This window comes from Triturus cristatus, chromosome 3_2 (assembly GCF_964204655.1).
Source record: "Triturus cristatus chromosome 3_2, aTriCri1.1, whole genome shotgun sequence".
NCBI lineage: Eukaryota > Metazoa > Chordata > Amphibia > Caudata > Salamandridae > Triturus > Triturus cristatus.
Genome location: NC_140584.1, coordinates 550,377,203 through 550,398,921, shown reverse-complemented (window position 1 = coordinate 550,398,921; position 21,719 = coordinate 550,377,203). Strand labels below are relative to the sequence as shown.

The 21,719-nt window shown below is 45.2% G+C and overlaps 2 protein-coding genes across 5 annotated transcripts in view; one reads left to right on the top strand and one right to left on the bottom strand.

The window, feature by feature from the left end:
* The window catches only part of IMMP1L (inner mitochondrial membrane peptidase subunit 1), a 224,303-nt gene extending 211,384 nt beyond the window's left edge, over positions 1 to 12,919 (bottom strand). For 2 of the 4 annotated variants that reach the window (XM_085648288.1, XM_085648287.1), the window contains exon 1: positions 12,801 to 12,919. Coding sequence is in view for 2 of the 4 variants with exons in the window: in XM_085648286.1 (XP_085504412.1) it covers positions 1,953 to 2,038 (86 nt within the window). In the remaining 2 variants the exon portion in view is untranslated. Of the gene's footprint in view, positions 1 to 1,952; positions 2,072 to 12,800 lie in introns of those variants that run through there. The other 2 variants (XM_085648286.1, XM_085648285.1) reach the window with 1 other exon arrangement.
* Positions 12,920 to 12,936: 17 nt separating this feature from the next.
* ELP4 (elongator acetyltransferase complex subunit 4) overlaps positions 12,937 to 21,719 on the top strand; it is a 1,288,954-nt gene continuing 1,280,171 nt past the window's right edge. The window contains exon 1 of the mRNA XM_085648284.1: positions 12,937 to 13,134. Within this exon, the coding sequence (XP_085504410.1) occupies positions 12,966 to 13,134 (169 nt within the window). The 5' untranslated portion in view covers positions 12,937 to 12,965. The remainder of the gene's footprint in view (positions 13,135 to 21,719) is intronic.

The following is a 21,719-nucleotide window of genomic DNA, read 5'->3' as shown; positions in this document are numbered from 1 at the left end:
TCATGCTTGGTTGTGTGGTCCATTAAACTACATCAAAATACCATATGTGTCCCTTAGGGCCTCATTATGATGTTGGGCGGAAAGCCATCCGCCAGCTCGTTGGAGGCTTTCCACCCAACATCAGAGGTTTCAGTCCGACCGCCGTATTATAAAACTGGTGGTCGGAAGGAAACCCGTGGGGGAATACCACTCCGCTTCCAAGCTCGTTGGGCAGTGGTCGGAAATGTAATCCAAAATGGCAGCAGAGCCAGCATCGGCTCCGCCGTTGGGGTTACGATTTTGTTTTCCTCCTGCCCTTCATGGCAGTCCGCTGGCCCTCTGCTATAGAGCGTGGGGGCAAAACATTCCTGCACCGTGTGACAGGCACCGCATGGTGCCTGCCACATGGTGCAGGGATGTTTAAACTCTGCATTTTTTCCATTGCGGCTTGTGACACAATGGAAAAAATACAGGATTCAATCGCCAACACAGCGGTCCGATCGTAATCTGGGAAGTGGGACCCCGACTCCTTGTCAGGCGATCCCACCGGCACCGTAATCGGCCCTTTAGTGTTTATACCTGTTATGCTATGACTCCTCCTCTTACTCTTAGTGGGGAAAGACTTTATATGTAATGCTGTTCGTAGCATTCTTTCAATGGTGTCATCAGGGAGAATGTTGGAATGTTGCTAAGCTACAGAGTCATTGGGCATGTTTTGAAGAGGAGTTGCGGGGAGTTGGAGGCTGCTGTGAATCGGGCGGATTTCCTTTTGCTGTGTAGTTGTTTATTCAAATAAACTTCAATACATGAAACGCCCTGTGTACGGCGTCCTCACTACAATTATTGGCGACGATCTACTCAGCTACACAGCGACCCACCGTGCATCAATAAGCTGTCAAGACCCTTCGTACACCAACCGGTAAGACTGTTCTTTTTCGTTCAAAACCTATTTTCACCGCTTCGTAAAAAGCTTCGTTAAAAGAATGCTTCGCTGTTTTCAACATTGGGAAATCCGATCGCGCTAGTACAGAGAGATCTGAACTCTGAACAAAGACTCTGAACATTCGGCTTAATACGTTACCCTCCATAACCCCAGTCGCGGCTCCACTCCCATCAAGGTTGTGCCACTCTTCAGCTCCGGTCTTCTAAAGAATTGATCGGCGGCACCCGGCCTCACTAAATTGAACACTACGATCATGCGCATCAGTTAGTCGTCGCACATGCGCAGTAGGCCACAATCTGCCCGATCCTCATACGCGTGTGACTAGCTTGCAGTCGTTGCATAGCAACCTCTACGCACCATCAAGGAACGGAAAATATTTTGCCGATTTCGACGATCGGCACGTCTATTACTACCTGCAAGATTCAAAGAGTGATCAACACATTTTCTTTGTGCGAAAAAACATCACGGTGATTCGCACACCTCAACAAATACTTACTTTGTTTAATCACATGTCTGAATGTTCAAACGGTGATTCGCACACCTTCCAAGTGCGTATACCAAGAGTACTCAAAAGACATTACGGTGATTCGCACACCTCTACTACCAGTTTGTTTTTGTCTTTTCAAACTGGTAGTTTCAATCTGTGTCTTCAAACATTTTTTTTTTTTTGCAAGACATTGTAATTTGACATTTACGATATCTACAAGTTCTTGTTCTCTTCTCATTTTTTTTTCATTATCCACTCCTCCTTGGGGAATTACAAGTTTACTCTAATATTCGTTCATTCTGTTTCTTTCACGCTTATCTATCTAATTTACCATAAAAGTTTGCTTTTAGATATTTATTAACTCATCTCTATCATTATAACTTTCTTTCTATTTCTATTTCTGTTCTATATTTTTCTTACTTTTTTTCTTTTTCACATCGTGTTCATATCATGCAATCTGTAACCCCTCCTCCCTCCTTTCTGGAATCCCCTGGTGAACCTCCTGTTCGGTGGGAGATATGGTTCGATGCCTTCCAAACATACCTTGGTGCCATCGGTGCTTCACGATTTAACAGCGAACGGAAAAAATACCTTCTTCTACATTCCCTAGGATTTGAGGGGAGGTCCATTTTTAAACACCTTCCTGAAATTGATCATCCTCCTGGGGAAGAGATAGACGTTTTCAAAGATACTATCTTGAAGCTCAAAACAAGATTTGACAAGCAACCTAGCCTGATGGTTCTTCGGCACAAATTTCTCAAAAGACAACAAGGAGAAGGCGAAGATGTTGATTCCTATATCTCTGGTTTACGTATGTTAGCTTCGGTATGCCAATTTGACACATTTACTGACCAATTAATTAGAGATCAATTTGTGTGTCACTGCAGAGACAAACAAATCCGTCAAAAATTGTTGTCTTTAGCTAATCCATCCTTAGAATAAACAATTAAAATTGCCAAGAGCATCGAGACATCTCAAGTTTCACTCAAAGAGCTCGAAGTTAAGCTGGTTGATCCAGTTAATGCAGTTAGTGAGGTCAATAAGACTAAAGTTACTATGCCTCATCCTGGTTCGTCTAAAAATTTTCAAAATAAGTTTTCAAACAGTTAAAAAAAAAATTCTACTTCAAAGAATGATTTCCAAATTAATACTAAGCAGATTTGTTACCGTTGTGGTAATCCACCTCATCAAAAAGGGGGGGGAGATGTCCAGGAGCAAATGCAATCTGCAACTATTGTAAGAAAACAGGACATTTTGAAACAGTTTGCTTAAAAAAGAAATATCGTAGAAGAACTGTTGCATGGGTCATAGAATCTGACCAAGAATCTGATACTGAGGTTGTTTCTGTAATCGTAGATTCTAATGACGTTATTTCAAATGTTCATGACTCCCCTGATTGTATCGATCCTATTGTTGAAATTGGTGTTGGTGATAAATGTCTCAATCTTCTTGTGGATTCTGGGGCAAGAATCACCATGATAACACAAAAATTGTTTAATGAAACATGGGGTGACAGATCCTTAAAACCTCCTGATCGTTCCCCTGTTTCATACGAGGGCCGTAAAATTGACTTACTAGGATTTTTTGAGGATGATCTCATGTTCAAGGGGAGGAAAATTTGGGGGAAGATCTATGTTGCCATCAAAGGGTTAAATATTCTGGGATGGTATCATCAAGGGTTGTTCAGAATGATTTTAAAGCATGGTGCAGTTGAGCAAGTCCTTGTTGTAACAGATGACCACAATTTGAGAGGTTGGAATGAACGTTTCCTTTCTGTTTTCTCAAAGAACCTAGGAACTATACAAGGGTTCAGACACAAAATTCTTGTAAAGGATGGAGCTGTTCCAATCAAGCACAAACTAAGGGGTGTACCCTTTAGCGTTAGAGACGATCTTGAGTCAGAAATAAAGTCTCTTTGTGACCAAGGGATCATCGAAACTACAGAGTCATCACTCTGGCTTTCACCCTTGGTCGTCGCGCGCAAAAAGTGTGGTAAATTGCGCGTTTGTGTTGACTTGAGATCTCTAAACAGAGAGAGCTGGGTCGATTCACACCCTTTACCTAAAATTGATGAACTTTTTGCATGTGTTAGGGGGTTAAGTTTTTTCTCGAAAATGGACTTAGCAAGTGCGTACCATCAGATAGAATTGGATCCTGAGTCGCGTCCGCTCACAGCTTTTGTCTCACCATTACGAACGTTCCAGTACAAACGGATGCCTTTCGGACTCGCATCTGCAGCATCCATTTTCCAACGAGTTATGCAGAACATGTTGGGAAATATTGAGGGAGTTTTGGTTTTTCAAGACGATGTCTTGATACATTCTAAGGATGTTCTATCACATGATATTATACTTGAGAAGGTACTTGAGATCTTTAAAAAACGTGGTGTGGTTGTTAAATCAGTAAAGTGTAGTTTTCTTCGCGATTAAATTGAATACCTAGGTCATCTCATTTCAGGTTAAGGTATCAAGCCAAGGAAGGGTTTATTAGACGCCATTACTCATGCTCCAGCTCCTTGTGATAAAACTGGTGTCAAATCTTAGCTTGGTCTCCACGAGTACTATTCTAAATTTATTCCCAACTATGCTTCTCTTGTACGTCCCATCAGTTCTCGTCTCAGGAAAGGTGTGAGTTTTGAATGGGACAACGATTGTGCTTCGGCATTAAAGTCTGTAAAAGAGTGTTTAAAGAATAGCCAAGCTCTTAAGCCTTTCGACCCAAGTCTACATTCTTGTATAACAGTTGATGCGAGTCAAGTAGGGTTGGGGGCGGTCCTTACACAGAATGAGAACAATGGTGAACGTACGGTCACTTTTGCCTCCAGAGTTTTGAGAAGCAGTGAACTTCAATACTCGGTCATTGAGAAGGAATTATTGTCATGTTTATGGGCGATAGAGAAGTTTCGCCCTTACGTTTGGGGAAGGCGTTTTTTGTTGAGGACTGATCACAAACCTTTGGTAAATATTCTCAGTTCAAGTACTGGGAAGTCCTGCTACCCAAGAATTTTACACATGGTGTCACGGCTTATGCAGTATCAATTTGATGTTGTACATGTCTCTGGTGTAGGAATGTCAGGGCTGATTTCTTATCTCGTTTTCCGATCAAGGAGGAAACGGTTGATACTATTTTGAGTGATTGTGGGGAGGAAGACTCCGACGACTGTCTGATTGCCTCAATTGGTCTTATCAAGCATGGTGTTGGTGGTGAAGAAGATTGGTTGAAAGCTCTCTCTGATGATGTGATTTTGCAGCAGGTCTGTGAATTTGTGAAATCAGGGTGGCCAAGGGAGCGTGTTCTCCTTCCAAGTTTACAGCCTTACTGGAAAGTCCAGTCGGAAATTTCTTTGGAAGATGGAATTTTGCTCCGTTCTGACAGACTTATTCCTCCGGAGGGTCTTAGGAAGGAGATCATTACACGCGCTCACGATGGTCATTTAGGATCGACACTCACTAAGAGACGTATTCGTGAATTTTTCTAGTGGCCTTCAATGGATTACCAAATTAATGAATTTGTTGATTTGTGCTCTATTTGTCGATTAGGGGACAAAGGATTAAAAGTTGTTACACCCCCTCTAATTCCCATTGAATGTCCTTCTGGTCCGTGGTCAAAAGTGGGTTTGGATATCATGGGGCCTCTTAAAGTATTACCTGGTGGTGGTCGGTTCATTATTGTGCTTATCGATTATGCTTCAAAATGGCCTGAGATAAAATTGGTCAAGGAGGTTTCCACTAATACTGTTATTTCTTTCCTCAAAGAAGTTTTCATGCGGGAGGGGGTTTCCTGAGTCCTTGGTGACGGATAATGGCACTCAATTCACCAGTTTGAGCTTTGAGAATTTCCTTTCATCTTGTAACATTAAACATGTAAAGAGTTCGCTTTACCATCCCCAATCTAATGGGCTTGTAGAGCGCATGAATAGAGTAGTGGGGGACTGTATTAGGTGGGCCAAGTGTGGGAATATGGACCTTGTTAATTCTCTAGAGAGCATGTTATGGTTCTACAGGACTACTCCCCACTCAACAACAAAGGTATCTCCTTTTGAGCTGCTGAGGGGGAGGAAGGCTAACACTAACTTAAAACCTGCCTGGATGAATAAGTGGATCAAAAATGTTTCCGATATTGATTCACTTATGAATTTAGTGAGAGAAAATGTCTCTTCCTCGCAGCACAAACAAAAGTCATGGTTTGACATAAAAAAAAGTGTTAAATTTGTTTCGGTGGGTGTTGGAGACATGGTGCGAATCAAGTCTCCTTTTCATGTCAAGAAGGGAGAGAGTTCCGACGAAATTGCCCTCGCCATACGTTCGGTTGCCTCTGGCAAGGCCATGGGCCCGAATGGCATCCCTATCGAGTTATATAAGTTGCGACCAGATGTACTGGCACCCCACCTCCGCGCGATGTTCCTGGCGGCCCACTCGCTGGGCTCCCTCCCGCCGGACCAGCGTCTGGCTACTATCGTGGTGATCCATAAGGAGGGGAGGCCTCGGGTCCGGGTCACATCCTATCGGCCTATCTCGCTCTTGAATGCGGAGCCCAAAATTCTCGCCAAGGTGCTGGCCAATCGGCTGGTCGGCGTGGTGGGCGACCTGGTCCACCAAGACCAGTCCGGCTTTATCCCCCATCGCAACACGGCCCTTAATCTGCGGCGCTTGCACGGGGTGCTCGCACGTGTCCCATTCGTGCGGGAGCCGGCCATTTTGGCGTCCTTGGACGCCACTATGGCGTTTGACACGCTTGAGTGGCCATACATTTGGGCGATGCTGGCGAGGTTTGGGTTCGGCCCGGGCTTCATCAGTTGGGTCAAATTGTTGTATTCGGGCCCATTGGCGCAGGTGGTGGTGAATGGAAGAGTTTCGGCCCCATTTGAGCTGGGCCGGAGCACGCGACAGGGCTGCCCCTTGTCGCCGCTCCTGTTTGCGCTGGCCTTGGAGCCCCTGGCGGAGTGGCTGCGGTGGCACCCCTCCATCCGTGGTCTCCGTTGGACCCCCGAGTATGAGGACCGTGTGTCCCTATACGCTGACGACATCCTTTGGTACCTAGCCTCCCCACGTAAGTCACTCATAGTCCTGGTTGATGTTTTACGTTCATTCGGCCGGAACTCAGGCCTTGCCATCAACTGGGCTAAATCATGCGTGTATGTGCTCTCTGGGGAGGCTCCTGTCCTTCCGCGGGGTTGTCCAATTCAGATTGCCTCTCAGGGGTTTCGATACCTGGGTGTCTACATTACTCTGGACCCGGAGGCCCGCTACGAGCGGAACTTGCTCCCCCCTCTCCAGCGCTTGAAGGAGGACGTCGTGCGCTGGCGGCGCCTGCCGCTTTCGCCGCTCGGCCGGGTGGCGTTGTTTAAGATGATGTCGTTGCCACGTTTCTTATACGCTCTCCAGAACACTATGGACCCAGTCCCGGCGCGCTACTTCCGTGAGGTGGAGAGTTTGCAGCGCCGCCTGTTCTGGGACGGGAGGCCGCGCATTGCCCTGGCAAAGTTGACGCTTCCATGGTATGACGGGGGGATTGCCCTCCCGGATATTAAACGGTATTACTGGGCCTCCCAGCTAGCTGCAATTAACCATGGCCTCTATGGGCCCGCCTTGAACCCGGCATTTGAGATGGACAAGATGCTACTGCCCGGTGGCGACTACAATCGAGCGCTCTACTCTGGCGCGCCAGACGCTCGCTTGACGGGACCTACGCGTGTCATGGTCAGAGTATGGCATGCGGCTAATGCAGCTATGGGGTGGAAGGACCGTTTGACCCGGGCGTCACCGCTGTATGCGTCTGAGAAGTTGGGCTCTCTCTGGACCTCGAAGGGCTTCGAGAAATGGGACATGATAGGCATCAGTAAAGTGGGGGATCTCTGGTCGAGGGGAGGATTCAAAACATTCGAGACGCTGCAGACGGAGTTTCAGTTGCAGGGCAGTGAATACTTTCGATACCTGCAGATCCGTCATGCACTGGGCTCAGTCTTCCCAGACGTCGCCTCCATCCCGGAGTCTTCCCCCCTGGAGGATAGAGTGCTAGATGGCCACGTCCCAGACAGTACGATCTCCCTTATTTATAAAAAACTGATTAATGATCGATCGGGCTTGCTGATTGGCCTTCGCGAGGCTTGGGTTGCCGACGGTCTGGAATTGGACAATGAGGACTGGACCTCCGCGGTGGCCTCTCCGAAGGAGGTGGCTATACCGGCTCGCCTTCGCTTCGTCCAGCTCAAGATACTCCACCGGGTCTACATGACGGGGCCAAGGCTTCAGCGTATGGGCTATACTGAGGACGGATTGTGTAAGCGTGGTTGTGGTGCCGTGGCGACCTTCCTGCATATTCTATGGGAATGCCCGAGGGTGGAGCGATTCTGGCGCGGTGTGCATGAGGTCCTGCGAGTGGTTACGCGTGTTGCGCTGCTGCCGGAAGCGAGGAGATGCCTGTTGAATGTGTGGGAACCAACTGACTACTCGGCTCCGCAAACGTGGTGGGTGACTCTGGGATATATGATTGCTAAGCGTGATATTGCGCAACTGTGGGGATCCCAGAACCCCCCGGCGGTGTCGGCCTGGAAAGAGCACATGGACTGGTGCATGTTTCGAGAAAAGGTGGTGTATGTGGCGAGGGGTAAGCCTGGGACATGGGTGAAAGTGTGGGGCCCCTGGAACGCCTACCGTGGGAGTATCTGCGCGCCACCGTTGCTGCCTGCTGCCTCACCAGCCCCGTCCCCTTAGCTGACTCCTTCCCCTAGCCCCGGGCACAGGGTTCCCCCAGTCCTCGCTCTGTTTCCCTCCCCCTCCTTGGACTCTTCTGATAGTTGGGGTTCCCCATTGGGGAGCACGTGCTGCTATTTTCGACTGTGGGTAGCCTTGTGGGTGTTGTTTTCTTGTTGTTTGTATAAAATGAAACCGTACTGTGGGGTATTATGGCTGTGGCCCATGATGTTGATAACTCCGGCTTATGCTCCTTGTAACGCCAAGTGTTCTATGAACGTATGCCATATGTTTCTGCCATTCCTAGCGGCCGGCCGGAAGGTTGTGGGCCCATATTTGTATATTCTTAAGATTTGTAATAAACGGTTTCAAAAAAAAAAAAAAAAAAAAAAAAAGAAGAAGGGAGAGAGTAAGTTTGGGCCTCCTGTTCTGGTTACCAAGGTGGGAAAGAATTCCATTCAAGTTGAGGGAGGCAAATGGTGGAATGTATGTAAAATTGTTAAAGTTAAAAATGTTATTCCGCTCTCTTCTTCGGTTTCTCCTGGTGTGGTAGTTAGTGGACCTCTCGAGGTCCCGGCTAGGAGAAGTGGGAGAAAGAGAATGATTCCTATAAGATACCGTATGTGAAATGTCGATTTCAATGTTTTCATTTTGTATTTTCAGTACTTGCCTGATTGTTATTTTTCTTGCCGGGTTATGTGTTTATTTTTTTTAAAAAGAGGAGAAAGGAGGGTATGTTATGCTAGGACTCCTCCTCTTACTCTTAGTGGGGAAAGACTTTATATGTAATGCTGTTCGTAGCATTCTTTCAATGGTATCATCAGGGAGAATGTTGGAATGTTGCTAAGCTACAGAGTCGTTGGGCATGTTTTGAAGAGGAGTTGCGGGGAGTTGGAGGCTGCTGTGAATCGGGCGGATTTCCTTTTGCTGTGTAGTTGTTTATTCAAATAAACTTCAATACATGAAACGCTCTGTGTACGGCGTCCTCACTACAATACCCATTCACAACAGGCAACTAGATAGGATGGTCGTCTCAGAGCCCAATCAGCAGTGAAGCAACAAGATCCCTAAACCTCCTTAGAACCATGTGTAACACTGAGGGGCCCTCCTCTACACACACAGGTCTTGATAGAACTTAATTAGTTCCATACTAACAATTATTGCCAGACCAAACATTTGTTTAAAACAGTAACTGTTAGAAGGTGGTTCTGACACTATGGGCCACCCGGATTTTTTGATTTTTGAGCACCTAATTGTTGAGCTTTTACTGTGGGGGAGCCTCATAAGTTGGGACTCACCCACAGTGAACTCAGGATGTAAGAGACTGCATGGGGATTTTACTGGTGTTCCCCTGGCTTGACCAGGCCACTGCGCAGCAGCTGGAGTAAGGGACACCAGGCTGTTACATGCAGACACGTGTACATGCGTGTGCACACGTGTACGGGCTGCGCAGGGGAGATTCCTAGCGTGCGCAGTCCAGGAGCAGCTACAAAGTGAACAGTGTGGCAGGACTTGTGCAGTATTGGGTGGTGATATGGAATAGGCTTTATACGCTGGAAAGAAACATGCCAGGGAAAGTCAGTGTGTTTTACTGTGTTTTCACTTCATTATTTCCCTAAGAGAATGTGGGGCCCATGGCTAAATTAACTTCCACAAGGCCTACAGTTTCCAGACATGCAATAAAGTCCATTGTATTGGAGGTGAAAAGAAGTATTCTGCAGAGTCCAAAGTCATATTTGTACTGCTTTTGGGTCATCCAGAACTGTCATATTTCTGTGAGCCAGCCAGGACCAGACCCAGGCTGAGGGCTGACCTCAGCTGGATGGATTGATAACCTTTCTTCCACAAGCTAGGGCCTCCTCTCCATGAAGAGACGATGGGAGGGGCTACAGGCTCATCAATTAGCAGCTGTCACTGGGTGCCAGGCACCAGGCTGCACCAAGGAGGGAAGGCAGTGTGGGGGATGAGGCTTCAGACATGTGGCCAGAAACCCTGGACGACGCCATTTTGAACAAGCTCAGAGGCTGGACAAGAAGGAGGGAGCAGGGGCAGGGACGTGATGTGTCGCTATTTGATAGGACCAACAGAGACTTCCTGCCAGCCCCCTACTCAACTTTTAAAAAGTGCTTGCACAGGAAGAGAAGGTCTCTCTGGGGTGTGGTCGGCTGAGGCTGAAGGTGCTGGAGCCTGGCGCAATGGGCAGTTGGAAGGAGAGACCCCCTGACTGCCCCCAGGACCCTATCAGCACCAGAAGAAGAGCCCAGGACTGGTGCACAGAACCAGGGGCCTCTGCGCAGGGAGAAGAGAGTCCCAGAATGAGAGCCTGGCAAAAGGCTGGCGCAGGGAGCCAGTGAAGACAGCACACTGCTGAATCTACCCTCTCAGAGTCCCAGAGGGCAGAGGAGAGTGTTCCCAGTGGCGGGGGCTGGTAAAGAGGAGCATGAAGCACCCCATACTGCCTCGCCAGGCATTTGGAAATCTGCCGTTTTGGTGCTTTGTGGCCCCCAGAGGAGGGGGGTCACCCTCACTTGTGAAAAGGTGCTGGGGGAGCTGCTGGAGAGGCCCAGTCTTCCCCCCCCCCCCCCCCAGCACGAAGAAATCTGCCATTTTGGTGCCTGGTGGCCCCCAGAGGAGGGGGTCACCCTCATGGGTGAAAAGGGGAGCAGGGGGGCTGCAGGAGCACTGCAGTCTCCCCCAGTATAAAGAAGCACAGTCCACCCCTAAGTTTCACGGGGCATCTGAAAGAATAACCTCTCAAGGGCTCAGCCAGCCTTTAACACCTTCTAGGCTGGAACTTATGTTCTACAGCTGAGGGTGTACTATGAAGTGCATCACGGAGTGAAGGGCTGAGTTGGGGGATGTCTGGAGAAGGGCATCCCCTGGAGGTGAAGTGGTGTAATTGCACCGAAATGCATTTACCATTGGTTATTTCTTTTTAGGTGGACTGAAAGTCACATGTGTAAAGTGAAGTACCTGTGTAAGGTGATGTTAAGCTTGGAGTTATGTTGCTGGACCTTCCTGCTAGGGGGTCTGGCTGTATTTATGTAATCCCATGCTTTTACCTGGGATTCCTTTTAAAGTGAAGAGGCACACTGCAGGAGAAGTGTAGTTGCCAGGAGTACTTCTTTTGAAGGGACTGTAAGTCACATGTGTAAGGAGATGTCATAAGCCAAGTGGGGTTATGTTGCCAGACAGTCCTGCTAGGGTGTCTGGCTGTATATGCGCAATCCTGTGATTTCATATGTGATGCCCTTAGGGGCTGTAATTGCAATGCATTCAAATGATCAACCAAGGTGATGAGTACTGTCATTCTAAAGTGTGCGTAAACATGGATTCTTGCTGCTGCGCTTAGGTGAAGACCCCAGACTGCTAGCCCTTAAGATATAGAGGTGCATACTTTATGGTCAGTAGGAGATGCTCAGTCAGGGTCATGTGTCACCAAGGCAGGTTTACCCCTTTTTAATGCTTGTTGAGGTAATGGGGTGGGTCGCCACTGGGATGGTGCCAGTGCGCAGGGCCCTCGCTCCAGGTTATGTTCAACTAACTGCATTGGGGGCAAGTTGATGTGCATACATGGGAGTGGTGGTACTAGACCCCACCCCCCCTGCGGGAGGGGTGGAGATGTTATGCAATGTCACAAAGTAATCCCAACAGCTTATGTATATTTGTAAATTGGTGCATAGTATTGAGTGGTGTGTGTGTTTAATAAATGTACTCTTACTTTTATAAAGCAAAGTACAGACTGGACAATCAATTATTGAGTGTTATTTTTGTGCACCTGCAAATGGCGATTACTAGCCCACCCCACCTCCCTTGAGTAAGCCTCAGACTGCTCTGCAACGCTACCCTCTGAGAGTCAGGCGCTACAATTGGGTGTTTGGTTCCCAGTGAAGGACAAATGTAGTCATGTTATTTGTGCAGGCCTCACAGATGCTGCCTCGTTTTCCAACAGTAACATACACACTTGATATTTAGAAGAACTCACGGTGTAGCCTCCACTGCAGATTCCAATACTCATTTTTGCCTGCACACCCTAAAGACGACCACATAAAACATGCATACACTCTACGTGCTTAATAGCAGTTGACTAGGAAGTTCAGAAAGCTTTTTACATGCGAGTAGTTCGCCTGGTCACGTTTTTTCTGGGTTTTCCGCTGCTCGAGTTACCGATTTTTAACATAAAAAGCAAAAACACAAACAGACTCGATGGGCTACTCAACATATCTAATAATGAACAACCGGATATCTCCGTGTCTAAAGTTCAAAAATGGGTTTTGGCAACTTCCAACTGAGCAGGCAGTGATGAAAGTTTGGGAGAATGACAGAAATAATTCTGAGAGTACTGTCACTGACTTACCCACACATCATACGTGTCATCTTCAGACTATTCAAGCTTTTAAGCACCAATTCTGAATAGCAACCAATCTGCTGTTTGCTAAATAGGCAAAACTGTGTAGAGGTGTCAGACAAAGTTAACGGGCATTGGCAATTTAGGGCGAAGGGTAAATCAGATGGACGAATCACTTTGGTAAACATTGCGAAGGGTAGACATGCAGATGGGACAGCTACCTACCGAGAAAGCAAGGTTGACGACGGAGGAACCCTCCTTGGGAGGGCATGTGTGAACATGACAGGTAGTGAAACCCCCCTCTTGGAATTAAAATTACGGTGTATTGGAAAAGAAGAAAAGATTACGTACCCAAACACGTTTCAACAACCATCCACTGTTGCTTTTGCCGAGCGTTTCTTCCGCCTTTGAAAAGACACGTTATCCCATTGGCTGCACGCTATTAGAATCTGTTTTCTGATTGGTCGCTGTGCTCTAGTCCCAAGCAGCCATCGCTGTCAACATTATACAAAAAATATGGCGGCCTCCATGAGCAGTGTTGCAGGTGGCATGAGCGCTACTAGCTTTAAAAGGAAACCCCGGAGTGGCGGTGGCAAACTGGTGTCCATCCCTGGGACCAGACCCTCGGTCCGTAATGGACAACTGTTGGTGTCTACTGGAGTGCCTTCGCTCGATCATATCATAGGTTGGTGTAATCTTAAACGATGCAGTGTAGATAGCTCCAGGGTGTGCGGCTAATGCAATGCAGAAAACTAAAATGACAACATAATGCTCAAACCCTTATATGTTTGTTTCTCACGCTTAATATTGTTATGTGTCCTAAAGAGTATTGTGTTGTACGTTTCTCTCAGTGTACGGTAACCAGATTGTCCATGTAACCACAGGTCATATCATTTCTTTTCTTTTACAGCCCACTGTTTTCAGTTATGTCAATTCAACTGAAGTGAGGGAGGCTCAGAGCACAAGTTGAGGGTGGCCAGAGACCCGCTCCATAATTTTTGAGTGGAGCACTAATCCCCCTTGCCCGATGCTGAAGGAACCTCGGACAACTTCCTATTTTGAAATATATCTTTACATTTTCATTACTGTTCCCAAGGGCACACGTATGCCTTAGTGTGAACTCCGTCTTTCTCTGTAATATTTCTTTGAAATATACCCCTATCTAACCTTCTCTAACCTATACATTAATCCCACCTTCCGTTGTCATGGACTCGTAGTAAAGGACTATTACTAATTCTTGTTAACTTAATCTACTTCAAAGAAACGTGAGAATATGCATAGAACAGTTTCCTGAGTGCACAGCACTAATCCAAAAAACCAGCATTGATTTATAGCTTGCAGAATAGCCATTAACTTTGGAATCCAGATAGTGGGCGACCTGACGTAAAGCCTTAATTCCTTGTCAGGGATAGTAAGCGTTATATAAATTCAATACATTACTTGCAATTGGTGCACAGTGTTTTCACCCACCATACAATATTTTCCTTCTTCTTGAGAAGAGCCCAGGGTGGCGTCAACTAAGAGAGGATCTGCCCAGGATTGACCCAATCATTTCTTAATATTGTTGGAAAAGTGAAGTTTTCGGTTTTATGTTAATAAAGTAACAGCAGGAACCAAATAGACAACACCAAAGAATTGACTCTTTAGAAAATATTCACCAGCCCCTTTCATTTTCTCAAAGAAAACTGTAGTTTTTGAATGTGTCAAAGAAATGCTTTTAAAAATGTCACTTTTAGTCATTTCTAAAGTAAAATACCCTCGGTGTCTGAAAAACAAACACATGATTTACAAGAAGTAAAATAAATAAAAATATGTTCCTTTAACGTTTCTGTGTATAATTATATCTGTTGCTTTAAAGAGCGCGTGTACAGTCAGGTGATCACTTCAGAGCACTCATAAAACATAGCATGATAAATAATGTGACATTTTGTACAAAAAGATTTATGTATTACACCTAATAGGATTGTGGTATTACCCCATTTAATATGATGTCACTCTACATGCATATTGTTAAAAAGGTATCTTCAATCACCAGGAGGAAGCAAGTTAAGTAAATAAAAAGGTTCTTTATTTGTAGATTGTAGCCTGCGTGGAAAGCGTGGCTCATCCCAAGCCAGCCTGTCATCAACTGCCCAGTGTAGAACCTCTAAGTCCTAGGAGGAATGTGGAACGCACTAGGCACAGTGCACCACACACCACGCTAGAAGAGCTTCTCTTATAACAATAAATCGAAACCAAGAGAGAAAAAGAGAAATAGAGAAAAGGAAAAGAGGGAATAAGAAAAGATAAAGGAGAGGGAATATTGAACAACAAGTGGTGAGATACAATTAAAATGATAGAGCACTAATAATGCATTAAGTACATATGTAATCCTTCAGATAACTCTGAGGATGACGACCTCTATTATGTCTCGCATCTCTTCCAACAGAAACAGTTTGTTCATCCTCATTGGAAGAAACAGAGGCATCACCACCACCTTGCATTACATTGTGCGTGGAGTTCCTGGCATGAGAACTACTAATAAAATCATTGTCAGACATAGACAGGAAAATGTTGCTAGAACAAAGGTTTTGACGATTAGCTCTAACATCACCACTAGTATTGCCTTTCTGGTACAGAGCTACACGTTTATAATTCCACTTGTCACTGTTATCCAAAACCACACCATAAGGTAAAGTACGCATGACTTAGTATGGACCTAAAAACTTAGAAAGACGTGCACCTGGTCTACCACTCCGTATTTTCACCCAATCACCGGAGCAAATACGTTTCTCAGCTTTCTTTTTGGCACACACTCCTTGGTGAGAAGGAAAGGGAAAAGTATCAATGGGAATAGTGTTTTTTGATACAATGTCTTTAATCCAAGTGGGAACAAGTTTGGTATTAGGAAGTCTCCCATGCATCATTTCAAACAGCGTCTTGCCTGTAGCCCCATGCACACTTGAGCGATAAGCCCAAAGCATTTCAGACACCAGCAAGTTAACATCCTTCCCACAAAACATGGCCATTTGAATGGTACCTTTGCTGAGGCGGTTCGCCCTCTCAACCATCCCATTACCTTGTGGGTTGTAAAGTGAGGTGCGAATGTGCTTGATACCAAAAGAACACAAAAAGGTCTGCATCTCGGCAGAAGTCAGTTGAGTGCCATTGTCTGTTATCAAAACTGAGGGTACACCTTCCTCCACGCTAATTTCCTTTAAAGAATTTATGGTGGTTAATGTGGTAATATCCTTTAAGAACTTAACTATCAACCACTTGATATGGACATCAACTACCACCAAAACGAAAACTATCCTTGAGATCATTCATGGGCCCAATGAAGTCTAAGCAGATGGTATGCCATGGTTGACCTGAAACAGTTATCTGGCCCATGGAGGCTTGAACCCCTAATTTCAAACGCTTGTCACTTTCTTTACAGATCTCACACTTTACAACCCAAGAATCAACATCAGAGTCCATACCGGGCCACCACCAATTCACTCTCAATCCTTTTTTTAATTTTTTTTATTTTTTGTTTTGTTCTTGTTTGACCTAAATGCCCTTCATGTGCCAACCTGATGAGATTGTTTCTTAAGGCAACAGGAGGAATGAAAAATTCTCCTCTCGTGATCACAGCATCACCACATACGGACCACTCATCCAGGATTTTAGCATAAGGTTTGATAGGGGGAGAAACTGAGCTTTCGCTTCTATTGTCTAGTAGGATTAATCGTTTAAGCTCTAACATGGAATTATCCGTGGACATTTCTTTGATCCTTTCAGTTAGAGCTTGAGATTCAAACACACATAATACATCTTGAACTGACGCAACAGCTCCTTCCCTTTGTTTCTTTAAAATGTGGTGTGGGTAGGGGTCCGTGGGGGCCCTGGAGTGGATTGACTTCATCGTCTTCAGTGTGTCTTCGGTGGTGAGGGCTGTCCAGCTGTTAATCATTGGCTTCAGGGTGTCGGGGGTGGTTGTTGAGTGTTCAGTGTGTTTGCTGTCTTTGTCAAAGTTGTCGTAAATGTTCTTGATTTTTTGGTGGAAGAATGTGCTGAGTTTGTCGCAGAGGTCTTGTGAGGGTGGGATGTCTGTAGACTCGCTGGTGGTTTGAGTGAACTCCTTGATGATGCTGAAGAGCTCTTTACTGTTGTGCGCGTGTGTGGCGATTCTGTCTTTGATCGCTGTTTTTCTCATATTTCTGATGAGTTGGTGGTGGGCGTTGGTGGCGGCTCTGAAGCGATTGTGGGCTTCTGTAGATTTGGAGTTCCTCCAGGCCTTTTCGAGGCAGCGGCATGTACGTCTGGACTCTCGTAGTTCGGTGGTAAACCATCTGCTTTCTTGGCATGTGTGTTCTTCTTGAAGGGGACTATGGTGTTGGTGCTGTCGGAGATCCATCTGTGCAGAGTTTGGGCTGCGGTGTTGGAGTCGTCGTCTTCCGCGATTGTTGGGGTGGAGTTGCCGAGTGAGGAGGTGAGCTGGTCGTCAGTGGTTTTGGTCCAGTTTCTTCGTGGGAGCAGGTGCTGGGGTCTGTGGATGGTGGGTGTTCTGAAGGTGAAGTGGATGCATCGATCATCTGTCCACGGGAGTTCGGTGGAGTGGCTGAAAGTGATGGAATTTCCTGTTGTGAAGAGGGGGTCGAGGGTGTGTCCTGCTGAGTGCGTGGGTTCGGTTACGATCTAGCAGAGTCCAATGTTGTGGAGGTTGTCCAGGAGGGATGTGGCGTTGGGGTCTAGTTGGTTGTCTAGGTGGACGTTGAGGTCTCCCAGCAAGGTGTAGGTGGTGGATGCAATGGCTTGCGGAGAGATGATGCCCTTGATCGAGTTGGTGAATGGTCCGGGGGGCCTGCTAGGGGCCCCCAGTTTCTGACAGCCTTTTCGTGTCGGACAGACTGAGTCGGAAAGGCTGTTGGAATCCAACATCATAATAGGTCATTTGGTCGGTCGGTTTGAAACTGTGTCCGTTGAGCTGTGCAAATTGGCTCCGACCGACTCTGATTCTCCGAATGCCGGTCATAACCGATTCGGAATGACCGAACGGTTCCCCCTCTGACCGCGAGCATCGTAGTCAGTCAGTCGGAATTGTTTCCGACTGAGGCGGGCGGATAGCTTCCAAAACAGTCTAGGGGAATCCGACTGTCGGTTGGAGGCTTTCCGATCGACATCGTAATCCGGCCCTAAGTTGTTAAATGAAATCCCAAAGCAGGACGACTGGTTCCTTGTAAGAGGGAGTTAACTGGTAACCTTATATGTTGGAGAATTTAAACCTCTACAACCTAGATATAATGTAAAAACACAGACATTTTGCTTTTTAGTGCTTTTGGGGTGTGGTAAATAGAACGAGTGCTCTAACGCACAGGGTCTGGGGCATTCAAGTGCATTTCACGTATACGTGACACACGTGATAAGAGGCTAATGTGTATGCTCAGTTGCACCATCGAATATATTTCAAGTAGAGATGGAAGTCAGTGGGAACTGTTAGTAATATTTTGTGGTGAAATAGTTAACACTATTTGCAACCATTTTCACTTTTTTAGTTGTTTCCCTTTTTGTATTTAAAGCACCCCATTCAATTTTACTCCTGAAGACGATGCTCTTGTAAGCTTGTTGTTTCACTCCTCATGTTGAGCAGCTAAGTATCTAAACTGTAGCCTGCTACGACAAAGCCCTTTCCCAACCAAACATTTTAATTTGCTCTATCCCCCAATATACCAGTAAAGCTTGCACCAGCTTTTTTGTTACACTTCAAACTTACATGGTGGCAGTAACTTTCAAAACTTACTAAGGGGTGCCAAGGCTTGGTGTAGGCCAGGACCAATTTTCCAGAACACACAGGGAGCACTGCGGTTTCAATTCACAACAAGGGTGTTGTGGATATGTCTGGTTCTTCAGTCAGCACTTATTTTGTGGCCTCTACAAATAAAAATCAGATCTCAGACTTCACTTTGAGCTGCCTTATGCTGGCTCCAATGAAGCCCCTGGCCATAATGCCAATGTCACAGGAAATTATTGATCTGCATCTTTAAAGTAATAGCAAGCCTGAATACACAAGCTTTCTGTGGCAGAACCGGTTACTCTCTCAGTTCTTCGCTTATAGGCATTCATTTTGCACACAATCGGCTTACGTGACGTCCATCATCTCCCCTCATCAGAAGGTGCCTCTGCAGAGAACCTAGTTGTGCAGTCTTGAAGAGCTCACCTACTGCTGACTCAACCTGGTCGTCCTTATCCAATACCACTTATTATTTGAATTTAGTAACAAATCAAAAAGTAAGGTCTGCTGTCTTAGCCCTGCTGTCCCCTGTGCGCTTCTACTTTCACGGACCCCATGTTAAGTGCAAAGAGCAAGCAAGTTAATTAGCTTGTAGTTGCACCTTCACATTGCAAGCTTTTCGAAGTTGTCTTCAGGCCATTTAACTTGAAGCTGCTCTGTGTCTTGTTTTCGTGCGGTTTAATTATTATAATTTTTTTTTCAGCTGGAGGGCAGGAATTGCCAAGGCCTGCCTTAGCTTTATAAAATGCTCTCTGGTTGCAGGCAACAATCTATAGTCAGTACAGCTAATGAAAAAGTAAACTCCCTCTTAAATAGGAAAAGAGTATGGGGTCATGGAGCACCTGGTAGATATGCGAAGTGTTTCCCTGTGCTCTTGAAGGAATCTGGCTGCCCTATTGTTACTTTTTTCCCCAAGCATTTGTATGAACATTGCAAGTATCACTAAGCAGAAATTGAACAATGTTGCATTTACATGTGCTATAAATATTCTTAGAATTCTCTAGATCGCAACGACCAATTTTGGACCAGTGGTTCACTCACACTTAATCTCTGAGGCTGAGTTTCATAATTAATTGTAGTTATTAAAGGTATTGTCCATCAGGCAGGGTAACTACTCTCGCTGATGTAGTGGATGTTACATGGCTTGCTGCTCCTGTGGAATGACAGAAAAAGTATTGAATTTTGTTTTACTCCATCAATTAGTCAGCTCTTGAGAAACATAACAGATCCTATATTTCACTTTGCGTTTTAAAATACCTTGGTGATTTTCTTAATCCAGCTCAATAGTTTATCAGACTATTGAGCATGATTTAGAAGTCCAGCTAGCCCCCTAACTAACACCTCAACCTTCCCCCCCACACTATTGCTCAGGTCGATGTTTGTTTGTTTGTTTGTTTGTTTATTATTGCCTTATAGTTTTCTTTTTAGGTCGAGTTTGGGCAGTGAATGCACTGCTCTGCGAGGCATTTTGTATTCCGGTAGGGACTTGAAGCTCTGCCCACATTTTTTATTGGCTTGTCTCATTGTCTACTGTAAACTGTGGCTGTTCATTCGTCAAAAGGATTAGTAGTCCCTCCTTAGTAGTGCTTGTCTCATTGTGTAACCTTCCATGGCGACATACCCTGTCTGGTGTGTTCTTACTCGGTAGTCATCAATTACAGCCTCCGAGCACTATTTTCTCAAATAACTGTCCTGCCTGCTGTTCCAGGTCGGACACGCTCTCTCCTAACGCTTTAAACAAAAACAAAAATTATAGCACAGGCGCCGAACGCATTTGCACTGCAATAGCTCTTGCATTTGCATGGGTTTATGCTATTGGCTTGGTAAATGGCAATCCCTTTTATTTATCTGTTTTAAAAAACAACACATAAATAAAAGGCATTGTCATTTACAATTCCAATAGCTCAAACTCTGGTAAATGCGAGACCTATTGCATTGCAAATGCTTGTTTTTCAGTAGAGGTGGGTTTTGATGATCTTCCATTAAGTAGTTTGACTTGTCCAAGAGATTTGCCCAGATTGGTGCCCGTATTATTTCAAGCAACCTCATTGCTTTCGATTATTTATTTATTTATTTCTCTCAAAACAATACAACAACATGCACTTGTTATATAACAATTATTGTTGACAGAGTTTTTTTTATTTTTTTTTATGAAACCTATTTGTATTATGACATCATTCACTTATACATTTAGGCATATTCAGCACATTACATGTTGATCATGTTCCTATCAGGGTTTTCATATCTTCGAATATTTCCTTAGATATCCCCATGCTCTACATACTTGATTCTTTTGCTTCAAATAAGTAGCCCATACCCTTAAACCATTTTCCAAGTGGGGGATGTCCTCTTCACTCCTCCAGTGATGCACATACTCTCTCTTGGCTACTAAGAATCCCAACACTATTAGAGTTCAGGCACACTTGAGTCCTCCCAGTTATTCATTATGCCTAGGTTTGCTATTTGTGGGTCTCTTTCAGTGGGACACTCCAGCTGTCCTCTCCATTTTCTGATTTATTTTCCACCAGTATTGGGCAATCACCAGGCAGTCCCACATTTTATGGAACAATGTGCCTAGTGCACTTTTACAGCGAAAACAACTGGAATTGCGACCTCTATCCATTTGCCATAGTCTGGCTTTGTGAAAATAGACTCAGTTAAAGTATTTAAATTGGATCAGTCTTAGGCAGGAAGAGATGTCCACGGTTACGCGAATCCATTTTTACTCTATCCATTCTTCCTATTGGAGCTTCCCAAGTTCCCGCACCCATTTATGTCATCGTTTTGTAAAATGGTCTGGCATTGTGATTACTATAGACCTGTAAATTCTAGAAATACACTTCTTTCCCAGCTGCTCTTTTGCTAATTTTGATTCTAAATGGCTGAACTACAGCACAATTATTGACTTTCCCTCAATGGTTCTAAGGCACCGTGAGGCTGTAGGTTTTAAAAGAACTGTGATTTTTATTCTGAGAATTCCACAAATATCTTCTATCCCTAATACTCCATAATGTGGTACCTGCACACATTTGGAGAAGACTCTTGCGGTGCCACCAACCCACAGGAATTTGCTAAGTAAGGATTGCAGGTTATTGAAAAACTGAAGCAGGGTCAGATATTGGTAATTTTGATGAGTATATAAAAGTCGGGGTAGTGAAGCCACTTTACAAAGTGCTCCTCTTCTCATTATGGAAATATATAGGGAGGGCCACTCTTCCAGATCCTGCAATGAATGCTTGAGTATTGGAGTACTGTTCAAGTCCCAGCTTCATCCTGGATTTCTTCTCGTATACATGCCTAGATATTTAAATTGGTCTTCTGTAATACACAACTGAGTGTGCTCCAGGCATTCTGGTTGTGCAGTTTCAATTTTAACATACTTTGACTTCTCCCAACTTACTCTAAGGCCCAAAGTATTGGATGAATCTCAAAATGGAGCTGCTGGACTGCTTGATAAAAGCAGCATGTTGTCTGCATACAGAGGCACTTTGTCTTCACGTCTTCTTCTTCACTTAAAT